General features: G+C 62.7%; 1 protein-coding gene across 5 annotated transcripts in view; it reads right to left on the reverse strand.

Annotated features, from left to right (window-relative positions):
• The window catches only part of BAHCC1 (BAH domain and coiled-coil containing 1), a 62,426-nt gene that overhangs the window by 18,444 nt on the left and 29,405 nt on the right, over positions 1–14,577 (reverse strand). For 3 of the 5 annotated variants that reach the window (XM_061392590.1, XM_061392589.1, XM_061392591.1), the window contains exons 4-10: positions 7,702–7,824; positions 2,489–4,237; positions 2,082–2,190; positions 1,574–1,782; positions 1,289–1,447; positions 837–1,048; positions 323–656 (exon numbers count right to left, since the gene is read on the reverse strand). In XM_061392590.1, coding sequence (XP_061248574.1) covers positions 323–656; positions 837–1,048; positions 1,289–1,447; positions 1,574–1,782; positions 2,082–2,190; positions 2,489–4,237; positions 7,702–7,824 — 2,895 coding nt within the window. Of the gene's footprint in view, positions 1–322; positions 657–836; positions 1,049–1,288; positions 1,448–1,573; positions 1,783–2,081; positions 2,191–2,488; positions 4,238–6,569; positions 7,128–7,701; positions 7,825–14,577 lie in introns of those variants that run through there. The other 2 variants (XM_061392592.1, XM_061392594.1) reach the window with 2 other exon arrangements.

Below are 14,577 nucleotides of genomic sequence, written 5' to 3' on the forward strand. Positions count from 1 at the left end.
GCAGGCCAGGCGCTTTCTCATCCTTGAGGCTCCAGTGCAGGCTGCCTGGGCCTGACCTTCACCCTGCCCCATCTGCCAGGGGCAGGGACCCTAAGTGCTTTCCCTATGGGTCCCTCAGAAGGACACGGAGAGGGAGGAAGGGAAAGAGCAGGGGGACAGGCCACCTTGTCCCAGGCCCCATCAGGGGGACAGGGAAGGTGAGGCCAGCCCTGCAGGGGCCAAGCCAGGTAGCCTGGTCCCCACTCAGCTCAGCCCACCAGGCAGGTGACAGGCCTGAGTGGAGGGGGGCAGGCCAAGGCCAGCCTAGTGCGCCCGCACTCACCTGGTTCCAACGTGTTGAGGTCGGCTCTGGGGCGCTGGCCCTCCCCACTCTTGTCTTCGGTGCCGGGCAGCTTGGAGCCTAGCCCAGAGCTGCCAGTGGGGCAGACGGATAAAGTGCACGGGGCGCCAGGATGCGGTGGTGGTGTAGGGCAGCTGGCAGGGGGGGGCTTCGGGGCGGGAGAGTGGCAGCAGGGTGACAGCTTGGCAGGGCCTGCGGTGGCGGGTGAGGGGGTGCCCTTGGCCGTGGGGGTTAAGGCAACTGGCTTGTGGGTGGACTTCAAGGCCTTCTCCTGGGCGGGCTCCTCCAGCTCCAGGTGGTGGTCCTCAGGCTTCTGCTGTTGGGGTGGGGCAGAGGCTCAGCCCAGCCGGGGTCCCCAATGCTCAGGGCATTGTGGTGCAGGGCAGAGGCGGGGGGGGTGGTGGGCAGTGGGGACTCCTGGACTGGACCAGGTTGAAGCACAGAGGGAGCCGGTGGTGCCCTGGATCCTGGCTGGGCATGGCCAGGGGGTGGGTACCTGGAATTGGCTGGCCCGCTGCAGCTCCAGGGCCTGAGTGGCCCGCTGCTGCTGCTGCTGCTGTTGTTGCTGCTGCAGGGCATACAGCTCCTGTTGCCGCAGGAACTGGGACCGCGAGTAGACGGGGAGCTGGCCCGGGTGCTGCATGTGGGAGGCGGGGCCCCGACCCCCGTACATGGGGGGCCACAGCGAAGCCTGGTCCATGACATCAGCTGTAGGCAGGGCCAGAAGAGTGGTCAGCTTCGGTGGAGACAGGATGACCGGGCCACATCCCAGCCACCGAGCGGGCCTCCTCCAGCCCTCGCTTCTCACCTCACACCTGTCTCTCGGACCCTGGCTGGGTGCCTGCCTCGCTGCCCGTTCCCCAGCACCCAAGGGGGCTGCTCCCTTCCTCATACCCACTTCTGATCCCCCCCAAAACATGCAAATAGCCTGGCCCGAGAGGCCCTTACCAAGCGCATGGGGGGCCGTGTGGGGTGTGGGCTCAGAGGGCAGGATGACTAGTTGTGTGGGGGTTTCCTGGGAGAGGGGGAAGACGGGGGGCATGGAGCCGGGCACGGATGCAGGGAAGCCGGGGGGCAGATTCTGGTGCAGGGCAGGGTGCCCAAGGCCTGTGGAGACACGGCACTGAGGTCAGACAGAGCAGAGCAGGAAACAGGGCCCTGGGCCGGCACTGACCACCACGCCCACCAGGATTCTTGTCCTGCCCCGTGCCCTACCTGCCCTCAGACACTGACCGTAGGAATGTCCTCCCATCCACAAGGAGGGGCTGCGGGTGCGGGGCAGCCAGGGAGGGTGGGCAGGGTGGGGATGGGGGGCCGGGTCCCCGGCCAGCTGGCTGCTCTGCAGGGAGGATCCCCCGGTGATCATGAGATGGGGGGCCAGGTCCCCGGGACAGCCGCCTGATGGGTGGATCCGGGCGAATTCCACAAGGTCCTTGTTGTCCCTGTCCATCATGGGGGTGGGTTAAGGCTCCGCATAACCAGCCACCCCAGCCCAGCTCTTCCACCCCACCCTGTGGGGTCACGCTCAGTACCAGCACTGGTCCCCTAGCCAAGGGGAAGTTAGCAGAACTCCCTTCAAAGTGGGCAGAAACCCCAGCACAGCCTGGGGGTGGGTGCACAGCTGTGCCCGGAGACAAGTCACAAAACCTGACATTGTGGCCACTTAATCCCATGTGGCACCACTGGGCACCCCCAGGGCCGTGGCCCAGTCCCCAGCCCAAAGGTGCAGCCTGATTCTTACTGCAGCAGCAGTTCACGGCCGGCGAGCCCCAGGCGGTCCTCACACAGGCGGGCCCTCTCCTCCTCGGCCTCCAGGTCCAGCGGGTGGGCGGAGCGGGGCCCACCGCCAGCTGCACGGGTGGGAGATGGCAGAAGGGGTGAGGGTTGGGTCGGCTGGGGAGCCACAGCTAAAGCAAGCAGGAACCCCACTTCGAGCCAGGAGACTGATGAACTGAGGGGGTCTCCTGCCCTGTGAGCCTCACGGGAAAGGTGCAGGGCAGGTCAGCTCAGCCCTAGGGAAAACTGCAGATGTGGGGAGGTGATGGGCGTGAAAGCCTGGGGTCTAGCCCTGGGAGCCCTAGGTGAGTGGACTGGGGCAAGTCAGTGACACCCCCACCCCCTGCCTCCCTCTCCGTGGAGGGTCCGTACCTTTGAAGGTGGGGGCTGCCCGGCCCTGCCGCCCTGTGTTGGCACCGTAGGCTGACTCCGACCGGCTCACCGTGTCCTTCTGCCTGGCCAAGGCTACCGCAATGCCCACGGGCGGCTGCCGCACCTCCCCATCACTGTGGGTGGCATCATGCTCCCGGCTTCGGGCACAGTCAGGCCTTTCCACCTCGCCCGGGGCCTGGCCTGCACCCTTGGAGGCTGGGAACTTCCCGTCCTGCTGGGCACAGCTGGCCTTCAGGCCCCCGAGGCCCACGAAGGGCGCCTTCTGGCCAATGACCAGAGCTTGGTTGCTGTACTTGAGCAGGTTCTTCATGGCCGAGACCTCGTCGGGCGGGGTGGGCAGGTCCTGTGGCAGGAGGGCAGCCTGCTGCAGGGTGCCACCAAAGGGGTCCAGATAGGTGCCTGCCTTGCGCTCCTCGCCAATGGCCATGGTGGCCCCCTGGCCTGACTGGACATTCCACGGGGGCGGGGGCGGCCCGCCATAGCCCAGAGACGCCAGCTCCAGAGACTTGCGCTTGGCCTCAGCCCCGCTGCCCCCCGGTTCTACCTCAGGGGCCACCAAGTGCTGCTGATGCCGGATGCGAGCCACCTTCTGGGCCCCGGGGGCACCCACAGGAGTCTCCTTGCTGGCAGCCTTGTCTAAAGTGCAGCAGGCCTGGGTGACCTTCCCGCCCAGTGGGTCCTGGTGATTAGGCCGGGCGCAGTCTTGCGAGGGAGCAGGCAACTCAAAGTAGCCGCTTTTGTCCAGACCCGCTTTGGGGAGCCCGGGGAAGGGGGCCTCGGGGCCGGCACTATCCAGGTACTCCAGGCCCTTCAGTCGGGGGTTGAGGGCTGCCTCGAAGCTCCCGGACCGCCGCTCACCCTTGCCCTCGGCCTTCAGGTGGGCATAGGAGACCCCGTAAGGCGCAGCATGGTCAGGTGCGGCAGCCACCTCCAGGTGCCGGTCCTTGCTCTCACCCACCACGGCACAGGCCTCGGCCGCCTGAAAGGGGCGGCTCTTGTCGGCCAGGTGTCCCACGGAAGGCACGAAGGTGGGCCCGCTGGCCTTCAGGTCCCGGGGGACTTTGTCCTGCAAGGGGCAGAGCCCATCCGGGCCCCCATGCAGCTGCAGGCAGGGGAAGGGGCCGGCTGCGGCCGTGCTGAGGGGAGGGGGCGGCCCTGCGGGCAGGCCGGACGGCACTGTGTACGACACGGCGTGGTGCAGCATCTGCCTCCGCTCCAGGCACTCGCTGAAGGCTGGCCCGGGCTCTGCGGGGCCCGCCGCCTCCTTGGCGCAGCGTCCAGAGGCCGGCACGCCCACACCCGGCCGCCCCAGCACGGCCCCCGCGCAGCTGGCCAGCGCAGATCGGCCCAGCTCGCCGTCGAGCACCTTGGTGTTGAGAAGGCAGGAGGCCAGGTGCTTGGGGCGGCCTTCACAAGCTCCCCGGGCCATGCTGCCCTCCTTGCAATGAGAGTCCCCTGGCACGGGCAGCACCAGCTTGTGCCGCCCCCGGGCGACGTCCTCCTCCGCTGCCGGCCGCTCCTTGCCCTCCACCGCCTTGCCGGCTTTCTCTTTGCCCATGAGGAAGCGGTCAAACTCCTTGGTGCCCTTCTGCAGGTGGCTGGCCTCGCCCCGGTCGCGGCTGCAGGAGCCGATGGGGTGGCCGGGGGCAGCCCGGGCCACACTGGGGAAGTTGTGGTTGGCGGGCAGAAGCGTGGGCTGGGGGGGCAGGTTGCGCAGGTAGAAGTTATCTGCGTGCCAAGAGAGCTGAGGTCAACAGGAAGCCCAAGGCAGGGGCCAGAGGGCTTAGTGCCCCCAAGACACTGCTCCAGGTGCCTCCCCACCATCACCAGCTGACCCTGACCCACTGGCACTTTCCGGGGAAGGTTTATAACTGTCGAAAACATGTTAACATAAACATCACCACTTTAGCCATTTTAAAGCTTGCCATTCAGTGGCTACTGTGCTCATGGTGTGCAACCTTCGGCCCTATCCATTTCCGGAATTTTTCATCGTCCCAATCTGAAGCTCTCTGTCCCCGTTCAATACCGACTCCCCATGCCCCAGAGGTTCTGACTTACGTTCACCCCTAGGAGATGAACGCTGAAAAGAGCACAGCTCCCATGCCCAGCTGGACCCTGTGGACTAGGGGAGGAAGGGCGGGAGCGGGTGGCAGTGTGTCCTCGCTGGACTCAGCGGGGTGGAGTCTGGGGCTGCAGCATCTCCCCCAGCCCCACACGATGCTGGAGGAGTGCAAACTGATCAGGTCTTTACCAACAGCCATCAGAACCCTAAAGGCTAAGGAGGCTGTGGGCTTATAGTTGTATGCTTAGTCGCTCAGTCGTGTCTGACTCTTTGCGACCCCATGGACTGTAGCCCACCAGACTCCTCTGTCCGTGGGATTTTCCCAGGCAAGAATACTGGAGTGGGTTTCCATTTCTTTCTCCAGGGGCTTATAGTTGGGGGATGGCTAAAAGTGGACAGCATGTGCTATGATGTGGCCACTACACAGCTCAGGATGCCCAGCCACATGGGGAGTTATCTGAGGCAGGCCCCTGAAAGCAGGATAGCACACTGTGGACAGCAAAATGGATGGCCTTTAGTAGCCCCCTGTAAGTGCCAAGATACCCCCGCCCAGGAGGAAGTAAGGCCCTGGGCGGACGTGCATCTGAGAAGGGGCCAGGAGTGAAGGACCCAGCCTACCTACTTTCTGAATACTCTGAGAGGCCCCCAACCCTTGTGCACCAGGGGCTAGGGTGATCCTTTAAGGAAGGAAGAAAGGAGAATGGTCCAGACGGCCACCCCTACCTAGTCCATTCTGGGCTCTCGATGTCTCTGCAGCTCTGGCCCATCCTGCGTGAGTGGCTGGGGGGTGTTCCCCCAGCTCCCTGTATGGGGCCAGCCTGGGGCCCCCCTAACCTGGGGTGCCTTGCTCTCTACCTGGGTCCCTGGCCAGCCCTGCAGACACCCACTGCTCCCTAAGCTGGGGCTGGGTTACTGGGGACCTGGACGGGCTGCCCCTCTCTACACCCAGCTGGGGTGGCGGATGGGCAGCCTGGATGGCCTGGAGCCTAGAGAGGGAACAAAAGAAACATTTGGAACTTGTAAAACTGTCCTCAGTCGTGTAAATTCCTTGTCAATTTCCTGCTAATTAAAGCAAGGGGGAAGAGGGTAGCCTGGGCTAAACCTAATTAGCTCAATTTCCAAAACCAAAGTGTTCTTGGGTGAGGCTCGGCCACAACACTGTGAGAGCCAAGGAGGCCGCCAGAGCTCCTGGAAGCCAGCGGCCCACACCCTGGAGGGGGTCCCTAGCTCTGGGTCGGATTTATGGGGCTGGGACCACCTGCCTGCTCTTGACAAGCGCTGTCAAAACAGCAGCACATGCGGGGGCTGATGTGGGAGGTGGAGGGACTCAGGCCACGGCCTGTGCGGGGTTCTCCTCTGGGCAAGAGCACCTGGGCTCCAACCCCGAGGAGACTGGCTCCCTGGGCATCCAGTGTCTGTCTGAACCCTTCATGGGGCCGGGGAGTGCTCCTGGCCCGTCTGCAGGCAGGGTCTCATCCACCCCGACCCAACCTGGCCAGCTCTGGGCTGGGCCAAGTGAGAGTAAGGCCTTCCACAACCTCAGCTGCCCCGCCTGGACAAAGATGCCAGGTGGGCTCCAGGACACAGACACCCCAATGTCACAGAGTGGGAGGCTGTGAGGAAACGAGGGGACGGTGGCGGGAGGGCAGGAGGACTGGCCACAGGGCCCACCCCCAACCTGCCTCATGGGGTCACCACTCTGGGGTCCCCTTCCTTCTCTGAGACCCTTCAGGACTCTCTCCTCCTTAGCTGCTGCTGCTTGAAGCCTGCCAGGTACGTTGTGGGCCCCTCCCCTGCCCCCACTCAGAGCCCCACTCTTAGGGTTCCCTGGAGCTGGATCTGTCCTTATTTACACTCTTCACCCGGGTGGCCCCTCTCCTTGAGCCAGATCAATCTTTCAACCCACCCTTCTGGCACTGACCTGCACCATGAGTGTGCAGTCACCCCCTGGGAAGGTGGCCCCACCCCCCAGCCCCTCAGCATGGAAGCTGAACTCACCCCTCCCCTCTGAACTGCTCCTCTGCAGGTACACCCCTTCCTGTAGCCTGGGCCATAAATGGGGGTCATCTGGGGCCCCCTGACCCTTGTGCTCCATCCAGGCTCCGCATGGGATCCCATGGTCCAGTTCAAGTCCAGATCACTTGTCATCTAAACACGGTAAGCAACCCCAGCCTCCTGGGCTTCACCCCTGGAAGATCTTTCTAAAATGCAGATGAAGTGTCACCCCACCCAAGAAAAATCCTGGACACCGGGCATCAAGGTCTCAGGCCACCCCCTACACCTGTCTCCTCTCCAGGTGGCTACATCTCCCATGGGCTCCCTGATGGGATCTGCGCCCTGAAGGCTGGGCCTTACACACACACGTGTGCGTGTGCATGTGGTATGAACACACTCTCCTTACGGAATGCCCTCCTGACCCCACCAGCCCTATGCTCCTATCAGCAAAGCTCCAACCTCAGCGTACCCACTCCAGCGACATCTCCTGCCAATGGGGTAGGAGTCCCTCCATCTGCTAGGGGCACACCGTTGCCCCTGTCCCCTGCTGCTGCCTCCACCCCCTACCCCCCACCTCTGACCCCTCTGACCTCAAGCCCTGGTGTGGGTTGGGGCCTGGGCCTTGTGCTGTCTAGCTCGATGAGGCAAGAGGTATAGGCTTCTGGGGGGCTCCCCTACCCCCATCAGATGGTATTCTCCCCTCCACTGCCCCTGGGACCCCTGAGCTGCTTGGGTGGGTCGGGGCGGAGGTGCCACAGGGTAAGGCCAGGTGCTGAGGGAGCTGGGTGCCTCTCCTTCAGGGCCGTGGTTGTTTGAGATGCTTCCACTTGGGTGATGAGAGCTCATGGAGCATGGCTGTGTTTTCAGCATGCTCCCCTGACCCCGGCATGCAACCAGCTGCTTGGCCGTGGTCCTGGGCCCCGCACTTTAAATTCTCTGGGGGCCTGAGAAGCACGCCCATCCTCTTCCAGCCCCTGTCCCTACAGTGTGGCCTGAGACCTGGAGAGAAGGGTTCATCCAGGCTGGCCACCTTCATCTGGCACCCCAAAAGCCCCCGGCCCTGCCCTCCACCCCTCCAGGATTCACTGTGTCCCAGGCCCCATGCAATCCCTCACAGACCCACGCCAGCACTTGCCTTTTTGGGTTCCATAGAAACGATGTTGCCCATAGAGAACATTGCTGTTTCCATGGTGATCCAAGTGGCTCATGGGTAGGAAGGTGGATGCCAGACTCCCCGAAAATCTGGGGTACCCTGGAGCTAGAGAAGCAAGGAGACTGTGGTAGAGGCGCCTCTGGGCCACAGGCTTGCACCTGCCCTGACCCCAGCGAGGTGAGAAGCCGGCGGGTGGCCCAGGAGTGACGCCCCGCGGAGCCCGGCGTGCAGCCCGCCGGTGGGAAATCAACCCATCAATACATCATATTAACTCTGACTCGACTAATACCATCCCTCCGGTGTGGCACAAATTGAATTGCTGATGGGCTGGGGAGAGAGGGGAGGATGGAGGAGGGAGGCTTTGATTTCTCTCCCAGCAGCACTTAGCAGTGCGCGAGCTTCAAGGCAGGCCAACAAAAGGGGCTCTGGAGAGGTGTCTGGGGAGGAGGGAGATGTGGCGGTCACATGCAGTGGACAGGGAGGCCCTCACAGCTCAGGCCAAGAGGAGAGAGGCGGGGCCGGACACCACCTTGGCCTGTACCATCCATAGCTGCCAGGTAAGCAAGCCACTCTGGGCTCAGTGACCCGCACCCTGAGGCTGACTTGGTTGGGTGTGGCCAGCTTCTGCCTGGCTGGAGGCCATGGGCACCGGGCTCTCCACTGGCTGGGCCTCCTCAGTGCTCTGAGATCTGCAAAATGAGCTGGTCCCCAGCCATGACGGCATCGCCCCCAGAAGAGTTTCCTGCGTTGGTCTCCAGCCCCAGACCCTCACTGGAGCCTCCAAGTCAGATCAAGCAGGCCCCTCTCTGTCCCTTTGAGGGGCCTGGACTGTCTTCTTGGACTGGCCCTGCCCAGCAGAGGACCACCAGCTACACCCCGGACTTCGTTCTGGCCACCTGGGACACACACCCTGCCTCCCAGAAGTGATGAAGAGCGAAACATTTGGCCAAGGAGGCCCCTTAGGCACTGGCACCTTGAGACCAGGCACAGCCGTGGCAGGCGTGTCTGTTGGATGCCCAGAGCCACCAGCCACCTGCAATGTGGCTCCTCACAGCTGGTCCTTCCCCACCAGGCCCAGCGGCGAGGGGGCGGGGGCGGGTGGAGGCCTGCAGCTGGGATGGCTGAGCCGGCTGGGCTGGGCTGGACAGGATGCTGTCTTGCTCCAAAATTCCTGCTTTGAGCTAATGCTCTTAACATTTTCCCCATGGAAAATGAGTCCCAGAGGAGCTTCTCCTGGGGACCCCATGGCTGTCCCAAGAGTGAATGGCTGCTGGGAACAGCTTCCCACCTGACTTCTGAGGCGCCTGGGCTGTGACAAGGGAGTGGGAAGGAATCCCAGGGTCTCCCCAGGGAGCAGTGGCCACGCTGGCTCAGGGTCCCGAGGCATCGGGCCCTGAGGGGAGGGTGGCGGGTCCCAGGGCGAGTGTTCCAGCCAGGTCATAGCCGTGCCTTGATACAAGGGAGCTGTGAGCCCCACTTCCTGGGGATCAGGGGTGCCAACTTCTGTCTCAGTGCATCACAACAAAGTTCAGACAAGTCTGAAGCAGGTAGCTAGCTCCGTGTGACCTGCTCGTTTACTGTTTTCTAAATTCCTCTTAGGACAGAAGCCCTTTGCTGTTTCATTGGAACTCCTGTGGCAACTCATGGCCGCATGCTCCTTGGAACACATGAGACCAACACCTTTCCAGAAGGAGGGGCTCAGAGCTACAGGACAGGCCTCCAGGCCCCAGGTCCTCAGAGGCCCTGAGGCTGGCCTGCCTGGGTGCTGAGGCTGTTGAGATGGAGGGTGGAGGCTGGCTTGATCTCTGGGTGCACGGGGGTAAGCCCTGGAATACCTGGAGCTTGCTGTGAGTATGAGGGGCCCAGGAGCAGCCCCTTGGCAGGCCTGAGGTTGGGGAGCGGGGAGCCATGCCAGTGTGGGTCGGGCTGTGGAACCCAGCTAAGAGGTAGGGATGGACAAGGAGCATTGAGAGAATGGGAAACACATGGGCATCAAATACTCTGGGAGCCCCCAGGGTCAAGGCCCCCAGTCCAAAGGGTGCACCCTGCACCCTGGTCCTGGTGGCCCCCTCGACATAGCGACCATCCTGCCCCTAATGATGCAGGAGAATGGTCTCTGGATCAGGAGATCTGAGGTCAAGCCGTGGCACCCATTCTCAAGAGGAGCTCCCCGCAGAACGCTCCCATACCAGTCCCGTTTGGAGGTTCCCCTTGAGCACATGTGTTGCAAAAGCTCTGAGAAGTCCCTGGGCGTCTCCCCACGGAGGGGCTCACATCCCTGGGCCCGTGGGAGGACACAGGGGAGGTGCCCACTGCCCCCCAGGCCTATCCCTCTGCAGCGCCCTCCTGCTGAGGGCACGGCTGAGTCTGGGGAGCCTGGCCGCCTCGCCTGGTTTGTGAGTGGAGACACATCTGGAGCAGATGTTTCCAAGATGAAATGCAGCTCCTAGAAGACCTGACAAAAGCTGGGCGAGCCCGACAGGGGTGGGGGCGGGCCAGGGCAGGGGAGGGCAGAGGCCTGTGTGTGTAGTAGGGGGAGCGGTTAAAGCGCCACAGCTGTCCCCCTTTAATTGGCTGCTGTTAAATGTTTTACGGGGCCTCGTTTTGGTAAACAGAAGTCTGTAAATTCCTCCTTCCCAGACGCCCGTTTCCCAGGCACAGACCCCCCTGTGACCCCTCGGGAGGTCTGGGCCTCCTGCCCACCCGCCCTCGGCCTTCAGCTGGCCGAGTGGTGGGCTCCTTCCTGCCGCACCCTTCGGGGGACAGTGGGAGGGTGATGGCCATGCCTGTCCCTCCACTTCTGACCCTGAGCTGGTGGCCAGGGATCAGGGGACAGGAATCTATGGGGGCTCCTCCCCCCATCTCCAGTTTGCATAAAGTCCCACCCTCTGGGACCCCAGAAGGGGAGTTAGGACTGGGGGAGTAAGGATGGGGAGATGGAAGAAGAAACGGAGTAGGCAAGGGCCGGAGCTGAGTGGGGTGGCCAGGGAGGGGGAGTGTGAAGAGCGGGTGGGCATCTGGGGTGGGGGGCAGAGAGGGAGGAAGGAGAAAAGTCCTCCCAGTTCAGCCACAGAAAGGACCCTTTCTTCTTCCCAACAAGACCCTACTCTCTGAATTGAAGAGGAAAATAAAAAATGATTTTTATGAATCAGAGCAGCTGTTCTGTGACCAGAAGCCAGGGCTGCTGTAGCTGGTCTGGGAAATGCCTCAGGTCCTCAAAGGGGCTTCTGCAGAGGAGAATGTGGTGGTGGTGGGCTCTGAAGAGGGCTCCGGGAGCCGAGGATGGGGGTCGGATACCTTGGAACCCAGGGCCAGAGACCCTCGACCCTGCACTCCTTCGGGGTGGCGTGGTCCAGAACCCCAGGCTCTCACACCCCCCGAGGTTGGCTACTGCGATTGCCCCAGTTGACAGGTGAGCCCACGCTGTGTCCTTGGGCCCCCGCTGCCCCCAGAGCCCTGGAAGCCCCTGCTGAGTTCTAGGGAGAAGCCCTGGGCCTCAGCCACCACCCCACTGAAATTCCCCCCATTCTGGCCCCACGCTCTGTGTTGCCAGGAGACTTAACCCCACCCTGTGACGTGAGCGTTAACAGGGTCAAAAAGGTGACACCATCAGCACCTAATGGGGTTCAGTGACATGGAGGCAGTCTCAAGCTGGGCGGGGGCAGCAGACCAGGTCCTTGGTATCCTGGGACACCCAGCCCCTGCCAGCATCCCCCGGGGCCCTTGCTGGCCACATCCAGGAAGGTCAGGGGTGTTTGTGGGGAGTGTGCTAAGTGGGCTAAGGAGGAGAGAAGCCAGCGGGCAGCCCACCCCTGGTGGGGGCTGCCCAGAGGGCAAGGTCTGAAGATGGAAGAGTGAGAGGGAGGGTGGGGACACTTTACAGGGGAAATAAGTGAGGGGTGCCATGGGGTAGGAGAAGACAATGGCACCCCACTCCAGTACTCTTGCCTGGAAAATCCCATGGACGGAGGAGCCTGGTGGGCTGCAGTCCAGGGGGTCGCTAAGAGTCGGACACGACTGAGCGACTTCACTTTCACTTTTTACTTTCATGCACTGGAGAAGGAAATGGCAACCCACTCCAGTGTTCTTGCCTGGAGAATCCCAGGGACGGGGAGCCTGGTGGGCTGCCGTCTGTGGGGTCGCACAGAGTCGGACACGACTGAAGCGACTCAGCAGCCGCCATGGGGTAGGAGGCTCCTCTTGTCACCCCACCAGAGAAGGTGCCTGGGAGGACCCCAGGCCTGCTGCCAGGTCTCTCAGCTGGAGAGGAAAGAGGGGTAGCCCTGGCCCCCCACATGTGCCCTCCTTGCCTGGTGGGGTCAGTTCCCACCCGATCTGCACGGCACCTCACCTCTCCTGGGTTCTGCTGTAGAACTTGCCCAGCAGCCCAAGGTGCCCCACCTGCCCCCGGCCAGACCCAAAGGCTGGGGAGGCGACAATACCTCCCCGTGGTCCTTGCAGGGCCCGCCGTCCTAGGAGGGGACCGGCTCTTGTGTCTCAGAAGGCTGACTGTCTCCTGGCCAGGTCTGGGCATGGGGTGGTGTGTGGCCTGTGACCAGCCAACCAGTGAACCAGAATTCCTTGTGGGGTGGGTCAGGGGACTCCCACCACAGGGTCCCTGAGACCCCCACCCCCAGGCCCACAGAGCTCAGTGCAGACCCTGCAGGCTTAGCAAACTGCCAGCGGCCTGACACACAGGGCTCTAATCACCCCCATGCCACCAGAGTCCTGCCCCGGCTCCCTGCTGGCTTCCTGCACACCCATGAGGGCAAGGCCTTCTGCAATAGACGCCCCCCGCCCCCCATGACGCCTTGACAAAAACATGGCCACCTCCCTGGAGGCTTGAGTTGCTAGAAAGTTCTCCCCACCACTGAGCCCTGAGCTGTGGCCAGGGGCTGCCAGCAGGGTCTGACATCAAGTCCCAAGGGCAGTTCCCCACAACGTGACTGGCTGAGTCCCTAATCAATGGGGCCAAGAATCACGCTTTTATACAGCCGGCCACACTGGGGGAAAACCCGAGCTGAACCATCTCAACTGCCCATCTCATGGGTCAAGCCCACACTCCAGGGCTCAGCAGAGGATAAAAGCCCCTCTGGATAGAGCCCCCACCAGACCACTCCACCTTCGACCAGTGTCCCGCCAACCCTGACAAGTCCCATCTTTACCCATGACAATCCCCACAGACACCTAGGCAAAGAGCCCTTGTTCCTGGAGCCCCGCACACGTCTATCCCTCTGAATTCTGCCATGCCGACATTAACTGGGTGCTGGCTCTCTTCCTGTGACATCCTTTTCATGCAGGGTGTCAGTGGATTTCCACTGTGGTACACAAGACTACTGACCACCTTAATGGGCTGAAGACGGCTTTGGAAGCTGGGCCTCTCAGGGAGTGCCCAGACCTCAGCCTCTTGCAGCTGGGGGCTGGGGCTGGGGCCTAAGGCTGGCACAAGATGATTTCTGTGCCACTGTGGCCCGTTAAAGTTGGCCCAGGCACACACACTGACCCCCGGTCGCCCCAGGTTTGGGGCCTAGCTGCCTGGTCTGTTCCCAGGCTGAGTGGAGTGGCTCAGAGCCAGGGGAAGGTGCCAGGCTCCCACGGACACCTCTGGAACAAAAGCAGCAGGCAGCTAGCCCAGGAGCCAGGCGGTCATGGACAGTCCCGGGCTCCTGGCGAGTGCTGTGCAGGGAGGAGCTGGGTTCAGGCCGTACAGAGCTGAGATGCAGGCCTTAGCAGCAGCCCCTCCAGGGGAGCAGGACCTGTGACCCGGGGAGGGCTGGGGACCAAGGCTTGCTGCAGGACTAAAGCTGGGGGAGAGACAGAGTCTCAGAGCTTGGAGCTGGGAACAAACTGGCATGATCCCCCAAACCCTCACAATACCCCACCCAACACCTCTGTCTGTCAGGGAGCTCGGCTGGAGAGAGCCCTGTGCTACTCCTGATCACATCCCTTGCACCCTGTCTTCCTGGGTGGATGCTCTAAGACCCCCCTACCCCATCCTGGGGTATCTAAGATACACATAGATCATAGTGCTTGGGGGATCCTGGGGGCTTGGGGCCACAGGAACAGTGCAAGCCAGCCCGACACCCAGATGTGACACTGGGCCTCTCTCCCCAGCCCTGTCAGACCCAGTGTAGCTCACACACCCCGCCAGCTGCAAACAGCAGCCCAGGAAGGCCCCCAGGCTCCCAGCATAACAGTGGACAGTTGCTACATGGGACATGCAAGGACAGAGGGGCCCTGGAGGTTGGGACCCGGATGGGGAGGTGGGCAGAGGCAAAGCGTGGTGAGGGACCAAGGTCACAGGGAGCAGGGCGGGGGGTGGGGCAGGACTGGCCATGCAAAGCCCTGAGAAAGCTCTGGAGGGGGTCAGAGGTCCAGATGGGACAGGCCTCCCTCTGGCTACGATGAAGCTGGCAGGAGAAGGCCTGTCTGGCAGGGGAGCCCTGATCCCCCACGTCTGGATCTGGGGAGTTCGGTCCCTTCCCCTACACTGTCCCCAGATCACAGGGTGGTCAGCTGCCCCCAATGACTCAGCCCTGCCCTTTGGCACTGGCAGGACCAGGTGGGCAGGATGGGAATGCTGCCTACATGTAGGGCATCTTTACTGAGCTGGGTGGGGAGGGGAGGTGACCATCAGTGGTCCCATGCGGGCAGATTCAGAGACCATTTTGGCCACCGAGAAAACTGAGGCCAGGAGAAGGGGCTGGAGCGTCCAGCGTCCAAGGGAGAAGGACAAGGTCCAGGGCAGGTGGAGGGCTCCTCTCGACAGCGTCACCACACCGAGACAGTGACACCAGCTGGGACCTTTGTCCCCCACACAGATGTGCCCCCAGAAGCCCTGGTGAACCCTGAAGTCTT

This window comes from Bos javanicus, chromosome 19 (genome assembly GCF_032452875.1).
Source record: "Bos javanicus breed banteng chromosome 19, ARS-OSU_banteng_1.0, whole genome shotgun sequence".
Lineage (NCBI taxonomy): Eukaryota > Metazoa > Chordata > Mammalia > Artiodactyla > Bovidae > Bos > Bos javanicus.